The sequence below is a fragment of the Somniosus microcephalus genome, chromosome 16 (genome assembly GCF_052327205.1).
Source record: "Somniosus microcephalus isolate GS21.2 chromosome 16, FLI_Smic_1.0, whole genome shotgun sequence".
NCBI lineage: Eukaryota > Metazoa > Chordata > Chondrichthyes > Squaliformes > Somniosidae > Somniosus > Somniosus microcephalus.
The window spans coordinates 97576890-97600957 of NC_141002.1; the positions used below are offsets into that span (position 1 = coordinate 97576890).

The 24068-nt window shown below is 43.5% G+C and overlaps 1 protein-coding gene across 11 annotated transcripts in view; it reads left to right on the forward strand.

The window, feature by feature from the left end:
• cep290 (centrosomal protein 290) overlaps positions 1-24068 on the forward strand; it is a 148575-nt gene that overhangs the window by 113930 nt on the left and 10577 nt on the right. For 5 of the 11 annotated variants that reach the window (XM_086009500.1, XM_086009502.1, XM_086009501.1 and 2 more), the window contains 11 exons: positions 2735-2880; positions 5365-5520; positions 8471-8594; positions 9443-10072; positions 10359-10493; positions 10708-10794; positions 15661-15825; positions 16835-16957; positions 17779-17951; positions 20615-20756; positions 22948-23021. In XM_086009500.1, the coding sequence (XP_085865626.1) occupies positions 2735-2880; positions 5365-5520; positions 8471-8594; positions 9443-10072; positions 10359-10493; positions 10708-10794; positions 15661-15825; positions 16835-16957; positions 17779-17951; positions 20615-20756; positions 22948-23021 (1955 nt within the window). The remainder of the gene's footprint in view (positions 1-2734; positions 2881-5364; positions 5521-8470; positions 8595-9442; positions 10073-10358; positions 10494-10707; positions 10795-15660; positions 15826-16834; positions 16958-17778; positions 17952-20614; positions 20757-22947; positions 23022-24068) is intronic. The other 6 variants (XM_086009506.1, XM_086009508.1, XR_015081455.1 and 3 more) reach the window with 5 other exon arrangements.

Below are 24068 nucleotides of genomic sequence, written 5' to 3' on the forward strand. Positions count from 1 at the left end.
CCAAGAAATACCAGATGTTAAGTTGCAAAATAAACGAGTAATTTCTTATTTTAAGATCCAATTACGCGAGACTCTATCTGAGAACAAAAACTGTAATTTTATAGAATTTTTAGCCTGACCAATTTGCTTTTGAGATAAATGAAACCCAGACTTGCTCCTTAATAATAATTTTGCTTGTATTGAAAGCTTGTGCCCGATCATTTCCCTTTCCATAATGTTTTTTGTCCATTATTACTGAATCACGGAATAAAATGTAACAAAAATGGCAGAGCATAGTCTCCAATTATCCCATCAGATAATACAGTTTTCACTTCATCAAAGAAATTAGCATACTTTTTTGTGTCTGATGATCAAAAATAAAAATCCAAACACTTTTATATGTTAAGTTTATATATTTAACATAAGTTTGTATTTTGCATTTATATAGCGCCTTTCACGACCTCAGGACATCCCAAAGCACTTTACAGCCAATTAAGTACTTTTTGAAGTGTAGTCACTGTTGTAATGTGGGAAACGCGGCCTCCAATTTGCGCACAGCAAACTCCCACAAACAGCGATGTGATAACGACCAGATAAGTTGTTTTAGTGATGTTGATTGAGCGATAAATGTTGGCCCAGGACACCGGGTAGAACTCCCCTGCTCTTAGTCGAAATAGTGGCCGTGGGATCTTTTACATCCACCTGAGGGAGAGGGGCCTCGGTTTAACGTCTCATCCGAAAGAAACATAGCGTGAGCATACTTAGTTTGACCAAACACGCTCGGTAACCAAGGCAATTCTTTAGGACATAAACGAACGATAATGTTGAGGCCTCTCTGTAGCAACATTTTCAGCTCGCTCTTTTAATCTATTTCCACTGAGAGTTTTTCTGTTGGCAACAGTACGAATCTATTCTATTTCGAACAAGGTTTGCTCGAAAAGGCTAGGTTCAAACTGCTTTCAACGGATTACAGTTTGATTGGCTAATCTAAGGCACCAATAGTCTTTAGCCATGGTTGCTCTCAGCTGGAGTCTCCAGATACACAATCAACAAAAATTAAAGTAGTGCTGCTGCTGGAGCTCTTTTTGATGGAGCTAAATGTCTGCTTAGGACAGTATTTAATTAGCAAAGGTTTCTAATGGAGACCGCTTAAAAAAAGGTGATTTTTTTTTTTCTCTCTGGATAACAGCCAGGTATTGTAACGTGACTTTTTTTTCCCATTGTTATTATTACCCTTTGGTTCTGCCAATTTGCAACAAGCAAGATACTTAGAAGTTAGGACAGCTTTAGATTTCCACGACACCAGACATAATGGCCCAGAAAATGTGGGAACAATATCAGCACGCTCACGGCGCCCGCCATTATTTGGTGCGTAAATAAACCCCAGCGATTTGTGGCGAGGAAGAGATACGCCGTGAGTTCCAATTCGCCGCAAATTGCTGGACGGGTGTCACTGCTCTGCCGTTGGCCTCGACAAAACCCAAAAAATTACCATCCCGCTGTGAGCCTCCCCATTGCGTGTCATGAAATGACCTGGATCTGTGGCGTGAATACGAATGAATCGCGCCGCAGCCATTTAGGGCTGGTAATTCATGTCGTAAGGACCCTGTCAACGATGTGATTTATGGTCCTGGCTACTAACCTTGGATGCCCGTGAAAGAGAACAATGAAACTGTAGAACCTCATTCCCATAGGTGGTAAATTGTTCCGAGAGGGTTCTTAAATTTTAATTTTTTTCTTACTGTCTCTTTTTTTCTCTCTCTCTCAATCCAATATTTCTTCCCCTCTCTTTATTTCTCTTTCTGTCTCTAATTTAACTCCAATTCACCCTATTTCCTTCTCTTGTCGTTCCTCTGTTTCTTTCTCTATCCTTAAATTTCGTTGGTTAAGGTTTTAGACCATTGGACCCGACGTTTAGGAGGTCTGAGGTGCCTCGTTGACCCCATTATCAATTCTCATTTCCAGAACAAATGTAATATGATCAGAAAGGTGAGGTAAAGAATCCAATTCATGGCGCTCGCTGCTGGATACCCTGAACCAGTCATTTCTGGGCCGCTCTAGCGCTAAAGTGGTTCTACTTTCATACCGAGGTGCAGGCAGTGCAACAAAACACTGTTCCAAATCACAATTCTTTTACCTCTCTGACATGAGTTTGAATATAGCGAAACAGAGGGGGTGAAAGTTTCCACGTGGAGTATAAACTTACAAAGTACTTACAGCACAGAAACAGGCCATTCAGCCCAACAAGCCCATGCTGGTGTTTATGCTCCACACGCGCCTCCTCCCACCCCTCATCATCTCACCCCATCAACATATCCTTCTATTCCTTTCTCCCTCATGTGCTTATCTAGCTTTCCCTTGAATGCATCTATACTATTCACCTCAACTTATGCTATTTGCTTCACTACCACCTTCTCAAGGGCAATTAGGGATGGGCAATAAATGCTGGCATTGTCAGTGATGCCCACATCCCTGGAACGAATTTAAAAAAAAATCAGTCACCCCTCAGTCTTCTCTTTTCTGGAGAAAAGAGCCCCAGCCTGTCCAATCTTTCATTGAATGAATGAATGGAAACTACTACATCTTTCTTTTGAGTGTACTCATTGTCCCCTTACCTAGTAAAGTGGTAGTTGAAGAATGACAGGACAATATGGCTGCCGTAACTAGTGCTGCGCAAAGAACAATAAAAGCTGCATATATATATATTTTTTAAATAGTACTTTACATAACAAACCTTTTCTCCTTTACACCACAGACTTCAAAAGAGGAAATTGTGAGGTGGGAAGAAGGCAAAAAGTGGCAGGCCAGACTGGAAGGAGCGAAAAACAAGTTGAAAGAAAGAGAGAAGGAGCTGGAAACTATGACCAAACAGATCACCACTCTAAAGGAGTTGTATGCAAAGTAAGTTTTAGTTTCGCAAGTTGTTTCTCTCATTCTAATGTGAGCAGTGATTTTTTTTTTACTCTTTTGTGAAATTAGCTGGTAGGATTGTATTCAAAACAGACTACATGCATCTGGAGGTAATCGTTCAATTCCTACCAGCAAGCTTAACTGCCAAAGGATAAAATGTATTTGGTCTAGGCTAATAAAGTGCTTTGTTACTTTTGCTAGAAGACCTTCTAAGCAGATGTAATTGCCAGCAGCCAATCATTATGTAATAAGTAGTGCAGTAAAAGACCCACAAAATCTGGTGTAAATTGAACTGCTGTTGTCTTCTCCTCCTCTCTGTTTTGTAGTGGCTGTTTCAGTAAATATTCTCTCGCATCCGCATCTAACTCGCCTTTTTAAATAGACTGGTCAATTTTATGGACTGCTAGGCCATTTTGTTAAATTAAAAATCTGTAATTATGTTTCGTGGCATTATCCATAATTAGAGGATCAATTTTCACATAAATGCTGATTCCATCCAACTTGAACTCTCTGCTTCCACCATTGATTCAAAGGCAGCCACAGTTCTATTTCTGAAATCCAAGTCCTGGGTGATTTTGTAATTTCTTCCAGCTCAATACTGGCAAGATCTAAGCCATCTTGTTTTGGTCCTCACCAGCATCTACCATCCTCTGAAACCAATCGTTCCTGCTGCCTGCTCGGGTTGGAGCAGGTGTTCAGCGATTTTGGCATCCACTCCAATCCTGAGCCGACCTTTATACCCCACATCTCGTTGTTTCCTAAGACTACATTTTTCCATCTTTTGGAATGTTGTCCATTTTTTGTATTGCCTTTTTCCCCACTACTGCTAAAACTATAATCCATGCCTTCATCATGTCCAAGATCGATTTCTTGAATGCTCTCCTCACGGGCCTCTTCTCTTGCACTTTCACAAACCTCAGTCAATCCCAAGCTCTACAGAATGTGGCCTTTTGCACACCAGCTCAGGCACTCCCATTAGCTCACTTCTTGTCGAGCTCCAATGACTCCTTGTTCCCCAGCATGTTGCTTTCAAGACCCTTGTCCTCATTTACAAATCCTTCCACAGTCTCATCTCTGCCTACTTGAGTGACCTCCTCTCACCACGCACCCTCTGCTCTGACTCACTGTCTGTTCTCCACTCTCTCTGCTCTACCATCAGTGGCTGATCTTTCAGTCGCTATGACCCTGCCCTCTTATGACCTCTCGTTAAATCATTGCCTTCAAAAGCATCTTCAAGCCTACATCTTCAATCCTGCTTTGATCCTTCCCCTTAATCTCTGTCATCCGCAATTGGTGTCCTCTTTTGCCTCCTTCTTAAGCACCTTGAGATATTCTCCTACATGAGCGCTATAATAAATATAAGTAGTTGTGCACTTTAATTTGTATGTATTTTGTGTGCCGCTCTTTTATTTGGTGTTTATATATCTGTTGTATGTTGTTCTCCCATTTATTTATTTACTAATTTGATATTGTTTCTGTTGTGGCTTTTTTTACTACATCTTGCTGATTATATTATACTTCAGCCACAGGGAAACTGCTCCCATAGTGCACGTGGTTTCCGTGCATTTGCAGTGACAAAATATATACATAAATGAAATTATACGTGAGATTTTAGAGTCAGTGGGTGTAGATCAACCCAATGTTAATGCTAATGGCCTTGGATACTGTATTCATAGAGAACTGTGTTGAGATTGGCAACTGAGTGAAGTTCAGTCTTAAAGCTTAAGAAGAAAATTCTAGGACTGTCATTTTTTAAATAATTTACACCTGCACAACTTTCTCACTTTGAAACGATGGGACTGGTTTTGAGTATGATAGTCTTAGGTATCTGGGTTTGCTGCCTGGCACATTGTTCCATTTAATTTCAGTAAAGAAAAATGTACGTTGATGTTTCTTAACAGTAGGCACATATATTAGAGTTAACTGCTGTTTATAGCTTATGTCTTTAATAGTGTTTAAACTTCATGAGCTGGGATTCCTTTTGTAGCTTTCAAATTCACACAATAGTTCCAAAAAATATTTTTCTGTACATTTCTGATGTTGCGTATTATAAAGTAGAATTGAAGAAGCTTTTGGAACCATGAAACACTTGCATCATTGAATGTGATTTTTTCATGACAAAAATGAAGCTAATTAAGGGAAATATTCTACACTTAATGTACTGCCAGTCAATTGCCTGTAGCATTGCCCACAGTCAGTTGATGAATATAGGTGTTTTAAATAGATAGTAGCACTGGAGAGACTTCATAAATGTACTCCACGGATCCACCAAGTGGTCATGGCCTGCAACTACATTGTGACAGTTAACAGAAAAATTGAATGGGAAATGTTGACACAGCAATTTACAATAGGAAATGTTGATAGAAAAGCATGTTTGTCAACCGTGATAACTGGAAGTAAGTTTTGCAGACAGGAAGTGTGCCCTGTACAATGTTTTTAATAACATACAGATATTAAAAATGTGTTCGTTGGCAGAGCTGATCAGGAAAGGGCATGTTTACAGAAGAAACTGAAAGCTCGTGGAATTACAGTAGACCAGGTAATAGGCGTCCGAACCATGGAATCCGACAGAGAGATTGAAGATTTAAGGAGAAAGAATTTTGAACTGCAAGATCAGATTGTGAGCATGAGGTGCGTAATAAGACAGATCGCTTTCAAAATCTGTTACAAAAAGAATAGGTTCCGATGCTGTTGTCCGAAGTGTTCGTTGTTAATCTGTCTTTTTTACTTTAATATTTCTAATTACAGATTGATATGCTACCAGATCCTTATTAGTCTATTCCTAGATGAATATTTTCATTGTTTATTCTGTATGCTGCGGGTATGAATGAAAGAAGGAAGACTTGCGTTAATATAGCACTTTTCACCACCTCAGGACATCCCAAAGCACTTTACAGCCAATGGAATATAGTCACTGTTGGAAATGTAGGAAAATGCAGCTACAATGGGTTGAAAATCCACAGCCATTCCGCCAGATACCCACCATAACTCCAGCAGAAGGCTGGTAAAAATGTTCCCCGTAATTTTTGGGGGGTTCGCTGCCTCTAGGGGACTGCGCGGCCCATTCACAGTTTTGTGCATGCGTGAACTTTAACATTGCAAAAGCCGGTGCCGGGCTGCGCGGGACCGGCAGAGAGCCACGTGGCCGCGCAGCTCATAGGGAACGTTGGTCCTGGCCTGACTTAGCTGTTTCCATTGGCTCCCTGTAAGTGCCTGAGCCTGCACCCGCCCAGTGGTGTTGGATGGAGTGTGGCCAGGGCTGGAGACTGCTAGGCTGGGAGTTGCCGTGTCGCAGATAATCAATCGTCAGGCCAGTACACTAAGTGGAAGCAGGCATACTGACCGATGTTGCTTTTAAGCTGCGGGACCGCGCAGCACTCTGCAGCTCCCGCACAGCCGGCTTTTAAATAGGAAAACCTGCACACGCACGGTATTTTGAATGGGCCGCGCAGCTGCCTAAAGAGGCTGAGCACCCGAAGAAAATTAAAGGGAACATTGGTACTGACCCATCAAACGGCGGAAATGGGGCCTACCTGCGGGTTCAGGCCTGGAGAGTGGCCTGAACCTGGACCCCATCCCCCCCACAAATAAAGAAGAAACTTTACTGGTACTTTTCAACCATCTTTGTAAGGCGGGGGTGGGGTGGGTGCGCAAAGGGGCACTTTCCAGGGAGAGGGTAAGTGGCATCCTCCATGGACATGACACCACTGGGCTGCATAGTGTGGACTCCTTGGGAAGCCGGGTGCCCGGGATGTGCCCTAGTAGTGTGGGCACCCACCCATTTTATTTAAATTCAGTGCCTCTCTCAAAACCAGCAGATTTAATGGCAGAGGTCACAGGTAGACACATTCCAGCTGTTCCGCCAGAGTGCTGAGGCCATGGAATTTCACAGGAAACTAGTAAACTGCCTGTGGCGTTAACCCACATTCGGTTAATGAAGAAATGTTTATATGTATATAAGTGTGTGTGTGTAGTGTGTGTGTGTGTGTGTGTGTGTGTGTGTGTGTATATCATTTAAAAACAAAAGATTGTGGTAGAGCTGGGAGAGAAAATTCAGAAATTCACTCCACAGACCAGCTTAGTGGACAGAGCCTGCAACTACAGCGTGACAGTTGACATGGCAAAAATAAATGGGAAATGTTGACATACAAATTTACAATGTTAAACATTGACACAAAAGCATAGCCAAAAATTGTGACAACGGAAAGGAAGGTTTGTGGACAGAATGTGCAGCCCGTATGCAAGATTTTTAATATATGTTTCCAATAATACGTAATGTGATTTCAACATGAAATGTGTGTTCTTTTGTGGTGACAGGCAGTGGTTTCAGAGTTGATTATTTCAACATTTGAATGTGTGATTCATCAACCAGTGGCAGAAACCTATAAATCTGTTGAGCTCATTGAAGCTGTACGAAAGCTTAATAACTAATGTATTAACGTGGAACATAGGGACAAGAGAAGGCCATTCAGCTCCTTGATCTGTATCTTAACTCCATTTATCTGCCTTAGTGCCATAACCCTCAATACCCTGGCCTAACAAAAATCTATCAATCTCAGTTTTTACATTTTCAATTGACCCCCAGCCTCAACAACTTTTTTGGGGGAGAGAGTTCCAGATTTCCACTACCCTTTGTGTGAAGAAGTGCTTCCTGACACCACTCCTGAACGACCTGGCTCTAATTTTAAGATTATGCCCCCTTGTTCTGGACTCCCCCCACTAGTGGAAATAGTTTCTCTCAAATTAAATCCTTTAATCATCCTTAAACACCTCAATTAGATAACCCTTTAATCTTCTCTACTCTAGGGAATACAAGCCTAGACTATGCAACCTTTCCTCATAATTTAACCCTTTTAACCCCTTCTTAGAAACGTGTTACAGGAAACTTTGCGATATCCGGCACCGACGTGATGCCGATCTATGAAAACTTCCGGACAGACCAGCGCTAATGTTGAAGGATACGAAGGTTTTCATCTCCGTATCTGACAACAAACACTGTTGCTTAGCAACAGCTTGTAAACAGTCGGCCCGTACCTTGGAAGCGTCTCTGTAGCTTAGCAACAGCTTCAGAGAGGCTTTCCAGAGACTGACTGTTTAAAAAAATGCTAGGAGAAGAAAAAAAAAGAAAAAAAACCTAACAAAACGGCTGCTGATTTCTGTCGTTAGATCGAGGTTTCCGGACATACAACCTCCGGATAAACCAAAGTTTCCTGTACTTCCATTTTTTTTTTATTCATTCATGGGATGTGGGCGTCACTGGCATTTATTGCCCATCCCTGGTTGCCCTCGGGAAGATGGTGGTGAGCTGCCTTCTTGAACCGCTGCAGTCCATGTGATGTTAGGGAGTTCCAGGATTTTGATCCAATAAGTAATAAAACACCTTCTGATGCTTTATCAATTCTCCCTCATTAAGTGCATAGTCTACTGCAGAAATAAGGGCGTGCAACATTTCCAAAGTATTGCTATCTTTAGACGAGAAAAGATGAAGTCGCAGTTAAAGTATCTTTGATTCCATCTTAATGAAGATCCATTCGTTGTAACTAAAAGCATAAAATTATGTTTGATTTTTTTTCCCCCTAAGGCAACAGCAAGCTTTACCACGGGATTCGGTGGTGGAAGATTTAACTTTTAAAAATCGTTACCTGCATGAAAAGCTGCAAGCTTTAGAAAGGCAGCTGTCAAAAGGCACATTTTCCAGACCGTCGGTATGTATTCGTTTTAATGCTTTAGGAGCACTACAACCAACAGAATCATAGAATAGAATCATACAGCACAGAAGGAGGCTATTCGGCCCATCATGCTTGTGCCGGCCCATTGAAAGAGCTCTCCAATTAGTCCCACTCCTCCTCAGTGCTTTCCCTTTGAGGGAAGAACAGTCATTTTTTTTTTGTCTAAGGAACTAAACTGTTTCTGTCCTGCACTGTTGGTCTGAAATAGGATATTTGAAGGAAGACATTATTGAATGTAACCGAATGTAATGACAACACGGGCTGGGAATCACTCTCGCCAATAACAGTGGACACACACTTAACGCTTGTCTGCTTTTTTCACAAGGTGTTAATCCATTTACTTTAAATGGGTTAACGCCTCTGTTCAAGTAATGGTGACAGAGGAATGTCCTAGGAACACGTTAACCATGGTCCACTAATATCCCCAAACCCTGGGCTCCTGTCTGTACAGAAACTACATTGTGAACAACATTTTAAAAAAGATTGAACTTGGCTCCAATACTGTCTTTAAGTTCACATGATTGCTGCACCAGCTGAACAACAAAATAATTGAAAAAATGTCACCTTATTGGAAGCACAGAGATGGTTAACTTTAACACGGAATTTTTATTACTTTTAACAGTCTAAAATGTAGAGTGCTTTGACTGGAATGGTTTAAGACAGTGCAGTTGGTATTTTGAATGGGGTTTTTACTGTATTCATCACATGTTGTAAATGTAAAGTGATTTCTGTATTAATCCATGCTCCATCTCATCTTTCATCCAACTCTCTTTCTCTGTCTCTCTCTCTCTCTCTCTCATCTACTGCATGCAATATACATCTAGTCAATGCAGACTTCAGATCCCCACGCACATATTGAATCTAAAGGACCTGCAGCCATTGTTGCTGTCCGTGAAATCAGCACCGAGAAAAGCGTAAAAATTCGAACCAATAAGAAATTTTTCAAGAAATCAAGATTGGGCTTGCGAAAGAGTAATCAGATTTGTGATGAGCAGGAAAATACATCTTCAAATGGGATTGGCAAAAATGCTGGGCTGGGCGGTGAAAATGATAAGCCTTTCAATGATGATGTGATGTCTTCAACTTTGGGACCAGAGGATGCATGCACTGAAATCCAGACAGAGGAGCCGTCCACGAATCTGACAGGTGATACAGCAGATGGGGGTAATGTGAATGGAGAACAAGCCTCGATTGAGGAAGAGACAGAAATGGAGCAGGCAGCTGAAAAGGAGAAATCAGAGCAGGGAACTGACAATGACGTGGGTGAAGATATGGAACAGCCAGAAATAAATGATCCTCCTTTGGATCCGGCAAGCGACGAGGAGAGCACAAGTAGTAGGAGTGAGCCAGGCGTTGCAACAGTGGAAGAAGTGGAACAGACAACGGAGGAAGATCCCGCAGAAGATCAGGGAGGAGTGGATTCTGAGAACAGAATCTCTGAAAAGCAGCTTCAGGTTATCCACCCATGAAATCTAACAGAAAGAGCATCCTCTATCCCACCCCAAATAAAACAATAAATTTTTATTGCTCAATATCAAAGCTTTTCAAAAATCTGAAATACTAATAGTGTGTTTATCTCTCCAAAGTACATCCTGATCTTAGTTTTACTTATTAATACATCCATCCATTACTTTGCTGTTAGATTTATGTCTGCGTTTTACATTAAAAGAAGCTTTCTATGCAGTGCTGCGCCTGGGGGAAGTGATGTTTCTGATGGCCTGTTTTATTGCTATACTCTAGATCTCCGGAATTGGATCTGACGCTTCATCACAGAAGGAACAAGAACTTCAGAGAGAGAACCTCAGTCTGTCTGCAGATAACGTGGAGCTGAGGTTTCAACTGGAGCAGGCCAATAAGGACTTGCCACGATTAAAGGTAAGCCATTCATGAGCACAAAATGTTCACAGTAAGAAATACAGGAATCAATTGTGGGGCTTTTTAAAATTACTCCCAATACGCATCTGCTGAATTGAGTTTAAAATCTTGTTTATTTCTTAACATGGTATTACTAGAAAGACCAAAGGATTTATTTTTCTGCTGTACCAGTACAACCTAGTTTAAACTGTGCCTGTTTCTTACCTTTACTCAGGATCAAATAGTTAATTTGCAGGAAATGTATCAACTTCTCAAGAAGGAGAAAGCAGAATTGGAAAGAAAGCTTGGGAACGTCCGAGGGGTAAGCGTGACACCGTGCTTTCCACGATAGTTATGTGTGCTAACTAGTGAGTGTACACTGTCAGAACAAACCCCAACCCACTCAGTTCTTTTAATATCTTAAAATAATTCATAGAATCACAGAAGGCGGCCATTTGGCCCATCGTGCCTGTGCCGGCTCTTTGAAAGAGCGATCCAATTAGCCCCACTCCCCTGCTCTTTCCCCTTAGCCCTGCAAATTTTTCCTTTTCAGGTATATATCCAATTTCCTTTTGAAAATTTACTATTGAATTTGCTTGAAGCTACTATTGAAGCTAATTAAGGAGAGCCAACACGGATTTGTGAAAGGCAGATCGTGTTTGACTAATCTAATTGAATCTTTTGATGAAGTAACAGGGAGGATTGATGAAGGGAATGCAGTGGATGTTGTCTTCATGGATTTTCAGAAGGCGTTTGACAAAGTACCACATAGAATGCTGGTTAACAAAATTGAGGCTCATGGAATAGGTGGGTCAGTGGCAGCTTGGATAAGGAATTGGCTTAAGGACAGAAAACAGCGAGTTGTGGTAAATGGCTGTTTTTCACACTGGAGGATGGTAGACGGTGGTGTTCCCCAAGGATCAGTGCTGGGGCCAGCTTTTTTTGATATATATAAATGATCTGGATATTGGAATACAGAGTCGAATTTCTAAATTTGCCGATGACACCAAACTTGGGGGTGTGGCAAACAGTGATGATGATATCAATCGACTGCAACAGGACACAGAAAGGCTAGCAGAATGGGCAGACAAGTGGCAGGTGGAATTTAATAGAGAAGTGTGAGGTGATGCATTTTGGCAGAAGGAACAGGGAGAGGCAATATACACTTAATGGCACAGTTTTAAAGAGTGTGCAGGGACAGAGGGACCTGGGAGTTAATGTGCATAGGTCCCTGAAGGTGGCAGGACATATTGAGAGAGTGGTTAACAAAGCATGTGGGATCTTGGGCTTCATAAATAGAGGTATTGAGTACAAAAGTAGAGAAGTTATGCTGAACCTTTATAAAGCGCTGGTTAGGCCACAACTGGAGTATCAGAACATAACAACATAAGAAATAGAAGCAGGGGTAGGCCATTTGGCCCTTCGAGCTTGCTCCGCCATTCAATGAGATCATGGCTGATCTTCTGCCTCAACTCCATTCACCGGCCCTATTGCCATATCCCTTGATGCCTTTACTAGTCAGAAATCTATCGACCTCTGTGTTGAATATACCCAATGACTGAGCCTCCACAGCCCTCTGGGGTAGAGAATTCCAAAGATTCACCACCCTCTGTGTGAAGAAATTTCTTCTCATCTCAGTCCTGAATGGCCTACCCTTTATCCTGAGGCTGTGGCTGCTGGTTCTAGACTCCCCAGTCAAGGGAAACATTCTCCCAGCATCCACCCTATCAAGCCCTGTAATAATTTTGTATGCTTCAATGAGACCCCCTCTCATTCTTCTGAATTCAAGAGAATACAGGCCTAGTTTACTCAATCTCTTCTCATACGACAGTCCCACCATCCCAGGAATCAATCTCGTGAACCTTCGTTGCACTCCCTCTATGGCAAGTATATCCTTCCTTAGGTAAGGTGACCAAAATTGTACACTGTACTCCAGGTGTGGTCTCACCAAGGCCCTATATAATTGGAGTAAGACTTCTTTACTCCTGTACTCAAATCCTCTTGTAATGAAGGCCAGCATACCATTTGCCTTCCTAATGGCTTGCTGTACCTGCACATTCACTTTCAGTGACTCATGTACAAGGACACCCAGGTCCCTTTGAGCATCTGCATTCCCCAATCTTTCACCATTTAGGAAATACTCTGCCTTTCTGTTTTTTCTACCAAAGTGGATAACTTCACATTTATCCACATTATATTCCATCTGCCATGTTCTCGCCCACTCACTGAGCCTGTCGAGATCCCCTTGAAGCCTCTTCACAACTGACACTGCCACCTAGCTTTGTATCATCAGCAAATTTGCGTCCAGTTCTGGTCACCACACTTTAGGAAGGATGTGAAGGCCCTTGAGAGAGTGCAGAGGAGATTTACCAGAATGGTTCCGGGGATGGGGGATCTTAGCTACAAGGACCGGTTGGAGAAGCTGGATTTGTTTTCATTAGAGCAAAGGAGGTTGAGGGGTGATTTGATAGAGGTGTACAAGATTATGACTGGTTTGGATAGGTTAGACGGGGAAAGGCAATTCCCACTAGTTGATGGCATAAGAACTAGGGGATACAGATTTAACATTTTGGGCAAGAGGTACAGGGGGGGAATGTGAGAAAAAACTTTTTTACGCAGCGAGTGGTGATGACCTGGAATTCGCTGCCAACGGAAGTGGTGGAAGCGGAGACACTCAGGCCTAGAAATTCATTAAGGCGCTGCCAGCTTTGCGGCCAGTTACCGCCTAAAGAGGGCTTCTGCGCCAAAAATGAGTTTGCGCTGATATTCAGCGCAGCGGTATTGGCAGCGGTAGCCGTTAGTGCTGCGCCGGCACCGATGACGTCATCGGTGTGCGCAGTGCCCCGGTTCCGCCCCGAAACCGGCCCGATCCCCATATTTAGTTGCGGCCGCCTCTTCCGCAGCGGCCGCAAACAGCGACCAGAAAACGGGGCCGTACTCTAGCCTTAGTGGGGCGCTTTAAGGTGGAGGTGCGGCCGGCCGCTTTTTCGGCGGCCGCCTGCCCGCACCTCCTTCCCCGGCCTCCTCCACCCGCCCCCCCCCCCCCCCGCGGCATTGCCGGCTGCTTTCCGCGAACCCGGCACTTCTCCGAGGTGCCGGGCTCATTTGCCGGCACTCTCCAGCGGCGATCTCCCCGTTGCAGGCAGCTCCCCCTTAAGAGAAGGAGGAGGCCTGCAGTACCGCAGCCTGCCGCTCCGCAGCGGCTGACGCAGCGGCGCCAAGAGCGCTGAAATTCAGTTTCAGCGCCCCAAGCGGAGGCGGGCACACCCTGGAATAGCGCCCGGTTCCGGATTGGGGCGCAGAAGCCAAATATCTGACGGTCGCAAATGGCTCCGCGCCCAGCGCTAACTTTTGGGCGCTAGCCAGCTGGGCGCCCCTAACTGAATTTCTAGGCCTCACTGTTTTCAAGGGGAGACTGGATAGGCACTTGAGGGAAATAAACTTGCAGGGCTACGGGGATAGAGCGGGGGAATGGGACTGACTGGATTGCTCTACAGAGAGCCGGCACGGACTCGATGGGCCGAATGGCGGCCTCCTGTGCCGTTATGACTCTATGCTTCCACCGCTCTTCCAGGCAGCACATTCTAGATCATAATAACTCGCTGCATAAAAAAATTCTCCTCATCAACCCTCTTGTTCTTTTGCCAATTACCTTAAATCTGTGTCCTCTGGTTACTGACCCTCCTGCCAGTGGAAACAATTTCACCTTATCTACTCTATCAACACCCCTCATAGCTTTGAACACCTCTATTAAATCTCACCGTAACCTTCTCTGCTTTAAGAAGAACAACCCCAGCTTCTCTAGTCTCTCCACATAATTGAAGTCCCACATCCCTGGTACCATTCCAGTAAATCTCCTCTTCACCCTCTCCAAGGCCTTAACCTCCTTCCTAAAGTGTGGTGCCCCGAGCAGGCCAATAAGGACTTACCACGGTGAAAGGTAAGCCACACGTGAGCACAAAATGTTCACAGTAAGAAATACAGGAATCAATTGGGCACAATACTCCAGTTGAGGCCTAACTAATAATTTATAAAGGTTTAGCATAACTTTCTTGGTTTTGTACTCTATGCATCTATTAATAAAGCCAAGGATCCCGTATGCCTTTTTTAACAGAAAAACCCAGGGCCAATAAAGGAAAAAAAGAGCTCTGGCAAATTCCTCTCTGACTCCCTCATGCAATCAAAACCGGTCCAAGAGATCATAAGGACCAAGTGTTATCTGTTAATCCACTTACTTTCTCTATGATGCGATCTCTGCCCCAGTCAGGAACCGGTCCAGCTCCCTCTCGAAGGTGAACAGAGAGTCAACACCCACCACACCAGCTGACTACACATTCCAGAGGCTCGCTGCTCTCTGGGAAACGACGAACCGCCCAACATCCAGTCTATCCCGACTCTTACACAGTTTAAACTCCTGTCCCCTGGTCCTCCCCAATCTCTCAAACTGAAATTGTTTCTCAATGGATTTGTAAGCTTTATACAGGGGTCTCTGGGCATGTGAAATATACTGTGCACAAACTTTTACAACAGATCCTGGGGCAACTACAGACTTACTGTTATCTCTTTACCAAAATTATAGGCCGGTTCACAATACTGCATACCTGGAACATATGGGGCTTGAGTACATAATCAAGGCTAACACCTTAGAGCAGTAAAGAGGGAGTGCTGCATTGTCGAAGGTGCCATCTTTCAGAATGATGTAAAAGATCCCATGGCATTATTCAAAGATGAGCTGGGGAGTTCTCCCGGCGTCCTGGCCAATATTTATCTCAAGTAAACAGATTAACTGGTCATTTAGCTCATTGCTGTGTTTGGGATCTTCCTGTGCACAAATCGGCAGCCATGTTTGCATACATTGCAACAGTGAATACGCTTCAAAAAAATTGAATTTGAGACATCTTGAAGAAGTAGAAGGCGCTATATAAGTGAATGTTCTTTATTAAAACCTTTATGCAATGAGAGAATTTAGTTTAATTGCAGCTTGAGAAGTTGTAAACATTGGCCTAATGTGAGTCTGCATCTGTCTCGGTTTCAAGGACAAGTGTTTGTTCAGTGGGTGATAGTTCCGGGGACAAAATTTATTTTTTTGCCTTCGATACTCCTTAAATTATTAACAGAAGTTTTCTTTTTTTAACTCAGTCGCGGGCTGACGTAGACCGTTATTAAATATTAACTTATTGTTTGGCAGTCTGGACGCAGTGGCAAGACGGTGCCTGAATTAGAAAAAACGATAGGCTTGATGAAGAAGGTGGTGGAGAGAGTGCAGCGAGAGAATGAGGAGCTGAAGAAGGCTCCAGGTGTGGTATCCAATGAGAAGCGAACCTGTCTTGAAATGGAAAACGAAAAGCTTAAGGTTTGTGTTAGCATTACAAGATCTTAAAATACACAATACTTGTAGAATAAGATGTAAGAAGTCACACAACACCAGGTTATAGTCCAACAGTTTTATTTGAAATCACAAGCTTTCGGAGCGCTGCTCCTTCGTCAGGTGAAGTGGAGAGATGTGATTATCTCTGCCGAGGTGTGATAAATGGCAGTTAGAAAGATTACCTGTAATCATCTGGCATTATTCTCTGACTATATAAGCTGTGTCTTTATGCATCTCTCCACTTCACCTGACGAAGGAGCAGCGCTCCGAAAGCTTGTGATTTCAAATAAAACTGTTGGACTATAACCTGGTGTTGTGTGACTTCTTACATTTGTCCACCCCAGTCCAACACCGGCATCTCCACATCATGTAGAATAAGAGATAGACAGCTATCATAGCTATGGCTGCGCTTAAGACCAGGTACCAAAGGGGTGATGTCAAAAGTTGCAGATAGCACATTCTTAGCAACACTCTTATATCACAGTACGTGTGATGGAGGGATCGATCTAATCTGTATTGAGACATGGTATCACCCTACATTTATTTTCTAATATAAAACCAATACTGAACTCAGCACATTGGGCGAGGTTCTCAAAGGGTTTTACACTGAAATAGCGTTCTTGGTGGCAACTATAAACCATCCCAGGTTTACTCGCACTAACTCCCAGTCCAGTGTATATCACCTCTCATAAAGAATAACCTAGAATTTCTGCTCTGCAATGCTTTTAACGCCAGTGTTACAATAGCGCAGGTCGGAAGATCTAGACTAACGTTTCACACTGCTAGCTAATCAAGACATTCATGTCAAGTACTAGCTACAATCTAACACAAAAGCAAAATACTGTGGATGCTGGAAATCTGAAATAAAAACAGAAAATGCTGGAAATACTCAGCAGGTCAGGCAGCATCTGTGGAGAGAGAAACAGAGTTACCGTTTCTGGTCGATGACCTTTCGTCAGAACTAGCTACAATCTATTGACTTACTTTGTTTCAGTCGGAACTCGAGAAACTGAAGTTGCAGACGGGCGGGCAGCTGAGCTTGCGCTACGAGTCCAAGACCAAAGGCATGGAAAAAATCATAGCTGAAAATGACCGACTGCGAAAGGAGCTCAAAAAGGTAAAGCCACGAGGTCAGTCGCGAGCGTCGCCTCTGCTGTAAGCTTTGTTTTTACTCGGGTAAGTGTCACTTTATCCATTTTCCTTTCGTCGGTCTCGCCTTCAACCCAGAAGGCTGGCACACGGCCCGATTCCAAGCTGACAATGTCATTGTGGGGGATGGCCTGGAAATGCCACCGAACGTACCTAGGCAACGTTCTCTTCAATGTTCCCTGACCCTGTTGGGGGAAGACACTGCAGCCCTCTGCTCAGTGCCTCCCACCTCTCAACACAACTCCGCTCACCAGTGGAGTGGAGAGTGGGACTTGCTGCGCACTTTTCTACAGTAAAAAGAGCAATTGCTGGAAATAATCAACCGGTCAGGCAGCATCTGTGGAGAGAGAGAGAGAGAGTGCTTTTCTACGTCCGGGTCCAAATGAAGATACTTTCCCCGTGCCATTATTGTACATTTACACTGTATTCTCGCAAATCAAAACTCGCACTCGATAATAAAGCCAAAGCGAAATACTGCGGATACTGGAAATCTGAAATATAAACAGAAAAAGCTGGAGACGCTCAGCGGGTCAGGCAACATCTGTGGAGAGAGAAACGGAGTTAACGTTTCAGGTCGATGATTTTTCATCAGAACTGGAAGATGTTCGAGATGAGCAGCAGATGAAAGGTCATCGACCTGAAACGTTAACTCTGTTTCTCTCTCCGCAGAAGCTGCCCGACTTGCTGAGCGTTTCCAGCTTGAAAATATTATAACTCAATTATGATGACCCAGTACTGAACGGAGATAGAGTTGAGTTTTTTTTTTGCTGAATATTTGTTTTGTGACAGGAAGCTGACTGTGGTGAAAAGCTGCGAATTGCTAAAAGAAACCTGGAGATTATGAACGAGAAGCTAAACGTGCAGTTGGAAGAGACCAGTAAACGATTAAGCTTTGCAGAGAGTAGGGGTCCACAACTTGAGGGCGCAGACAGCAAAAGTTGGAAGTCCATTGTAGTGACAAGGTATCACTTTAATCTCTGATATGTAAAGCACAGAAGCCTGCTAGGCCAACATCGAAATATCAGTCACTAGTGGAAGATATTGATGTTCTGGGGCAAAACGCTAACCTTATTGTGCATTGGCCTGGGTTTCAATCTGGGTTTTTTTGCACCTCCCAGCAAATTACATGGCTGGGTTGGGGAGTGTCTGTATCGTGATGCACAAGGCATCACAACTCCATGGGACAGGCTAGATGGACCAGTACAAAAGCAAAATACTGTGGATGCTGGAAATCTTGAAATAAAAACCAGAAAATGCTGGAAATACTCAGGTCAGGCAGCATCGTAGAGAGAGAAACAGAGTTAATGTTTCAGGTCGATGACCTTTCGTCAGAACTGGAAAAAGTTAGAGATGTAACAGATTTTAAGCAAGTGCAGGGGCTGGGAAATGGAGAGGGGAGGAAAGAACAACAAGGAAGGTCTGTGATACAATGGAAGGCAGGAGAGATTAAAAGACAGAAGAGATGATGGTGCAAGACAAAAATGAGATGGTAGTGGGACAAGTTAAGAAACAAGAGATGAGTCTAGATGAGGTGTAAATGGGAATGGCAGAATCATCAACAGCTGTCAATGTGAAAAAATAGGGACAGAGGTTATGGTTTGAAATTGTTGAACTCGATGTTGAGTCCAGAAGGCTGTAAAGTGCCTAATCGAAAAATGGGGTGCTGTTCCTCGAGCTTACGGTGAGCTTCGTTGGAACAGTGTCCAGATGGAGCAGTAGGTCTTTTCCTGCCCAACATTTTTTGTATGCAAGAATGTTCAGCAAAATGAAAAAAGCAACAAATGGTTGGCAGTCAATGTGATATGAAATGTAGATCTTGTGTGTTTACCGCATTTAAACCTGGGTTATGGAGAAGATTGCCCACACGGGATCAGTGTCTGGGGAGACGCGGGATGAGGCCGGGGGGGTGAGGGTGGTGCCTAATAGAGGTCTTTACAGTTTTCAGGGGGATGGAGAATTTGGATTGAGTAAAGTTCTTCTGTTGGGTAAAGGGAGCAACGTTTCAAGATGAGGGTGTTGAAAGAAAATAGAAAATGTAAGCATTTATTTTTAGAAAGAGAATTGTAGAACGGATTAACCAGTGGAGGCAATAAATCAAAGAGCCATGGCAAGTTTTTTCTTAAATGGATTGCTGAATTCTGATTAGCTAAAGGGCCATCAGTTCTAGAATCAGAAGGAAACTGATGGGAGGTTTGGCGGGATCGGCGGAATGGACCAATTCTGTCCAAAGCATTATTGTGGTTTTTTTTTAAAAATCATTGCAAAACATGATATATGAGGGCTGAATATATATTTATTTACATTTTAAACTGAAGTAAAGAGTTACCCTGACATGAATCTTGTCATTCATGTGGAAATAACTTATGAAGTAATACTGGGTGGCCTGCTGGTGGCGCTGTCCAGGGAGAGTATAAATACTCGGGCATGGGCCCAGCTTGCTCAAGCCATTCTTTAACAGGAACTAGTAAAGGACACAACTAGATCTCCATGTTGAAAAACAGTTGATTAAAGCCTTGTTTAATATTTAGACCAAGTGCCTAGTAGTTTTCTTACGTCATACCTCATTGGGGAGATTGGCCGAGAATTTGACCTCAAATGGGTGGATTTTGCTGGCTTTTTCCCAGCTTCCGCAATAGTAGAGCTTTCCATATAGAGCACCACTGGCAGCAAGTGATCTTACTGACTGAAAACCAACCACATTAACCTGGGAAGACAGCAATGGGTTTTGCTTTGAAATGATTTTTACTTAAATGAGCTGAAGCTGGACATTGGAGCCCAAGGATCCTCACATTTATACATCTCGTTCCTGTACATAGATTTAACGGGGTTGAAATTCCGACGGGATTACGCCACCGGCGCAAGCGAGCTGGAGTGGAACCCACGGCCGTCTAAGTGGCAGGACGTCGACCTCACCCCAGGTTGCAGGGGTGGGGTCGTTGGCATGTTCGGGGCGGGCGGCCCACGCCTGTAAGGGCACATCAAAGGCACCTGCCAGAGGATGGAGTTCCCTTAACCGTTGCACTAGGTAGCTCCAAGCCCCTTCTTGGGCTGAAGTACAAGTGGCAGTGAAGGGCCTTCAGCTCCAACGGGACCCTTAACTCTGGGAGCGCAAGGTAACCCATCCCCCTCCTGGAGTGGGACTCTCTGCTGAGGCCTCTTAAAGGGCGTAAAAGGGTAGAATTCCTGGGGTAATCTGGGAGCTGCCCCGGACGTATCCCCTTGACGCGGTTGGACAGATGATCTATCCATAGCCACCTTCCGTTGAAAAATGGCTAAAGCAAAAACCTGGGATGGAATCCAGGGAAACCTGGTTCCATCCCTTTTACCTGTCTCTGGGCAGGCGATCTGCCCCAGATCTGCCCATGGCCCGACTGGAATTTCGAGCCCAACGTGATTTATATTGATTACTTCAGAATTACCAGCAGTTACTTCAGTTAAAAATGATGCAGTTTTATTTTTGACACATTTCACACGAGTTGTGCATTTTAACAACAATGAAATCTTTTAAAAGTAAACTGCATAACACTGACAGGATAAACTTCGACCGTGCCAACTTTAGTAGCAATTGGGGATCTCTTACATTATTACAAAGACAATGAATAATTCATTCCTTCATGCTTTAAAGAATGTATGAGAGTAAAATAAAGGAGATGGAGACAGACATTACAAAAAAGAATCAAAGCCTCACCGACCTTAGACAGCTGCTGAGAGAATCGACTGATAATGAGCAAAAATTGGCAAAACAGATAGGAGACCTGGAGGAACAGGTGAGAGAAGACTCGTCATACGGTTTTGGTTCTGGTAGTGTGTGAACGCTTAGAATCTTACAATACAGAAGGAGGCCATTTGGCCCATCGTGCCTATGCCAGCTCTTTGAAAGAGCTGTTCAATTACTCCCACTCCCCTGCTCTTTCCTTATTGCCCTGCCCTGCAATTTTCTCCCCTTCAAGTCTTTATCCAATTCCCTACCATAACCTACCGATACTAAATTCCTCTCTGCACTAGTCTAATGCCAGTGTTCACCGGGGACAAATAAAGAAACAATGAACCTTCTCTTATATGGTGCCTTATCACATCTTCAGGCCTTCCCAATAAGCTAAACAGTCAGTGGATCTCACTGTTTCTCACTGTTGTTGTGTAGGCAAATGTGACAGCAAAGTTCTACGAACAGCAAGTGAATGACTGGATAATCCAATTTTGTTGGTGTTGAATTGAGGGAGAAATGTTGGCCAAGGCACCGGGAGAACTCCTCTGCTCCTCTTTGAATAGTGCCGTGGGATCTTTTACGTCTATCTGAGCAAGTCGACAAGGCCTCGGTTTAACAGCTCATCCAAAACACGGCACCCCTGACGGTGCAGCACTCCCTCAGTACTTCACTGACATGTCAGCCTAGATTATATGCTCCAGTCTGTAGTGGGTCACAAGTGACCTCTGCCTCAGAGGTGAGAGTGCTACCATAGCGCACTCTTAACAAAAACACAAACAATTACAAAAAATTGTGAAAGTATCTTAAGTTATTAATTTTTTTAATATTTTATTTTAAATTGATTAGCACCTGTACTAGAAAAGTGCAGAGAGGACTTTAGTACAAATGCGTTAAATGTTCATGCGCAAGCTGCGCTGGCTGGAAAATCTATCCCATAATAGGCTGTGGTACCTTTAGCTGTGGGCCTGTTGGTTTTTGTCACATTTCTATTTTTGAAAATTAAATCCACTACAGAGCAAGTCTGATAACGACGAATGTTTTCCCATACATTTTACGGTATTAAATTTCCATTGAGCACAAGCTGAGTCTGCTTTCTCGCCACCCGCCCCCCCTTAGGCTGCCGTGCGTCTCAGTGATCTGAGGCATAAAGATCCCAAATAAAAAAAAGACTAAGGAACCACACGCTGCAGTAGATTCGCTCAGTTGTAGCAGTGCGGCTGTCAAGCTTGTAATGGCAATTGCTGTCAGGAGCATAACAAGTTGCAAAAATGGTGGGCAACGTGCTTGGGACAACCCAGGTGGTCATCCTGAAACAAAACAAGAGTTAAAGTGAAATAACAGAAAATGCTGGAAAAACTCAGCAGGCCAGGCAACATCCGTGGAGAGAAATTAGAGTCGACGTTTCGGGTCTAACCCTTTTTCAAACTGGAAAGGAAATAAAATAGATCGAAGGCAGGGCTGCGATAGAACAAAAGAAGTAAAAGAGACATTAAGAGGTATTCAAAACCAGACGAGATGGTAATAGGACAGTGGAGACAAAAGACGGTAAGATTAGGTGTGAAGTGTACTGGCAGGATGGGAGACAGCTGCCGTGTGGGAGAGAGGAAAAAAAAGGAAAGGTGGGGGGGAGGGAAGATCCAAAACAAAGGGGTGGAAAAAAAATATAAGTAAAAATGTAATCGGGGCCGAGGTTATGATCTGAAATTGTTGAACTCAATATTGAGTCCGGAAGGCTGCAAAGTGCCTAATCGGAAGATGAGGTGCTGTTCCTCAAGTTTACGTTGAGCTTCCGTGGAACAATGCAAGAGGCAAGAGTTAAAGTGAAATGTGCACAAGGAATAGAGTATCTGTATAGTATATTAAAAGTCTTAAAGGAGCTGAGTGCTCTGTATAATATTTTGGATCAATATTAATAATGAAAATGTTCGGTTTAAAGATCCCACTTGTTCAGGAATTTGCTGTCCTGAAAATGAATGGAATCCAGTACAGAGAATATGGATTAAGCAAGGCAGTAGGGAAGAGGTGAATGTGCGCTGGAATACTGTGAGCAGCCTTTGAGTTACTGTAGGCAGGGTTCTGGTTCCTATCCACGAACAGCAAATCAGTTATTCATGTTTCAGAAAAGAATAAGTCAGCAAAATACTGCCTTCCCGTTGCCTTAATTTGCATTAATATCATTGTATTCAGAAGAGATGTAAAAGTAACAGGCAGGACCATTTTGATTGATGTTGCATTTTGCTTCTCTGTTGCAGATTGAGGTGCTTAAGCATTTCCCCGATGAAGCTAAAACCGAGCCAGGCCTCACCAGAGAACTCCAGGTACTAAGGTATGACCTATGGCACTTCGGTAAATGGGCAACTTAACTTGTGACCTGAAGCAAGTATGATTTTAATCTAACTGTACCTGGTGCTGAACTGGATTCCTGTATGTGGCTCGACATCTTTCTAAAAGCTAACTGATCACCTGTGGCGTGGTCTGGAGTCTGGTTATGATGTTCAATTGATGAGCTGGCCTGTTCCTTGCAAGGCCATTGCTGTAAATTGGCAAATGCAGGATGTAGCTACGTCAACAGTGCTAAGCTCAATCCAAGGGAAGTCGCGACTGCTAAAAGACTTGCGTTTATATAGCACCTTTCACGACCTCACGTCGTCCCAAAGCGCTTTACAGCCAATGAAGTACTTTTGAAGTGTAGTCACTGTTGTAGTGTAGGAAACGTGGCAGCTAATTTGCACACAGCAAGCTCCCACAAACAGCAATGTGATGATGACCAGATAATCTGTTTTAGTGATGTTGGTTGAGGGATAAATATTGGCCAGGACACCGGGGATAACTCCCCTTCTCTTCTTCGAAATAGTGCCGTGGGATCTTTTACGTCCACCTGAGAGAGCAGACGGAGCCTCGGGTTAACGTCTCATAGAAAAATAGGAGCAGGAGTAGGCCATTTGGCCCTTCGAGCCTGCTCCACCATTCAATATGATCATAGCTGATCCTCTATCTCAATACCATATTCCTGCTCTCTCCCCATACCCCTTGATGCCTTTTGTGTCTAGCAATCTATCTCCTTCTTAAATATATTCAGTGACTTGGCCTCCACGGCCTTCTGTGGTAGAGAATTCTACAGGTTCACCACCCTCTAAGTGAAGAAATTTCTCCTCATCTCAGTCCTAAATGTCCTATCCCGTATCATGAAACTGTGATCCCTCGTTCTAGACCCCCCCAGCCAAGGGAAACATCCTCCCAGCATCCAGTCTGTCTAGCCCTGTCAGAATTTTATACGTTTCAATGAGATCCCCTCTCATTCTTCTAAACTCTAGTGAATACAGGCCTAGTCGACCCAATCGCTCCTTATACGACAGTCCTGCCATCCCAGGAA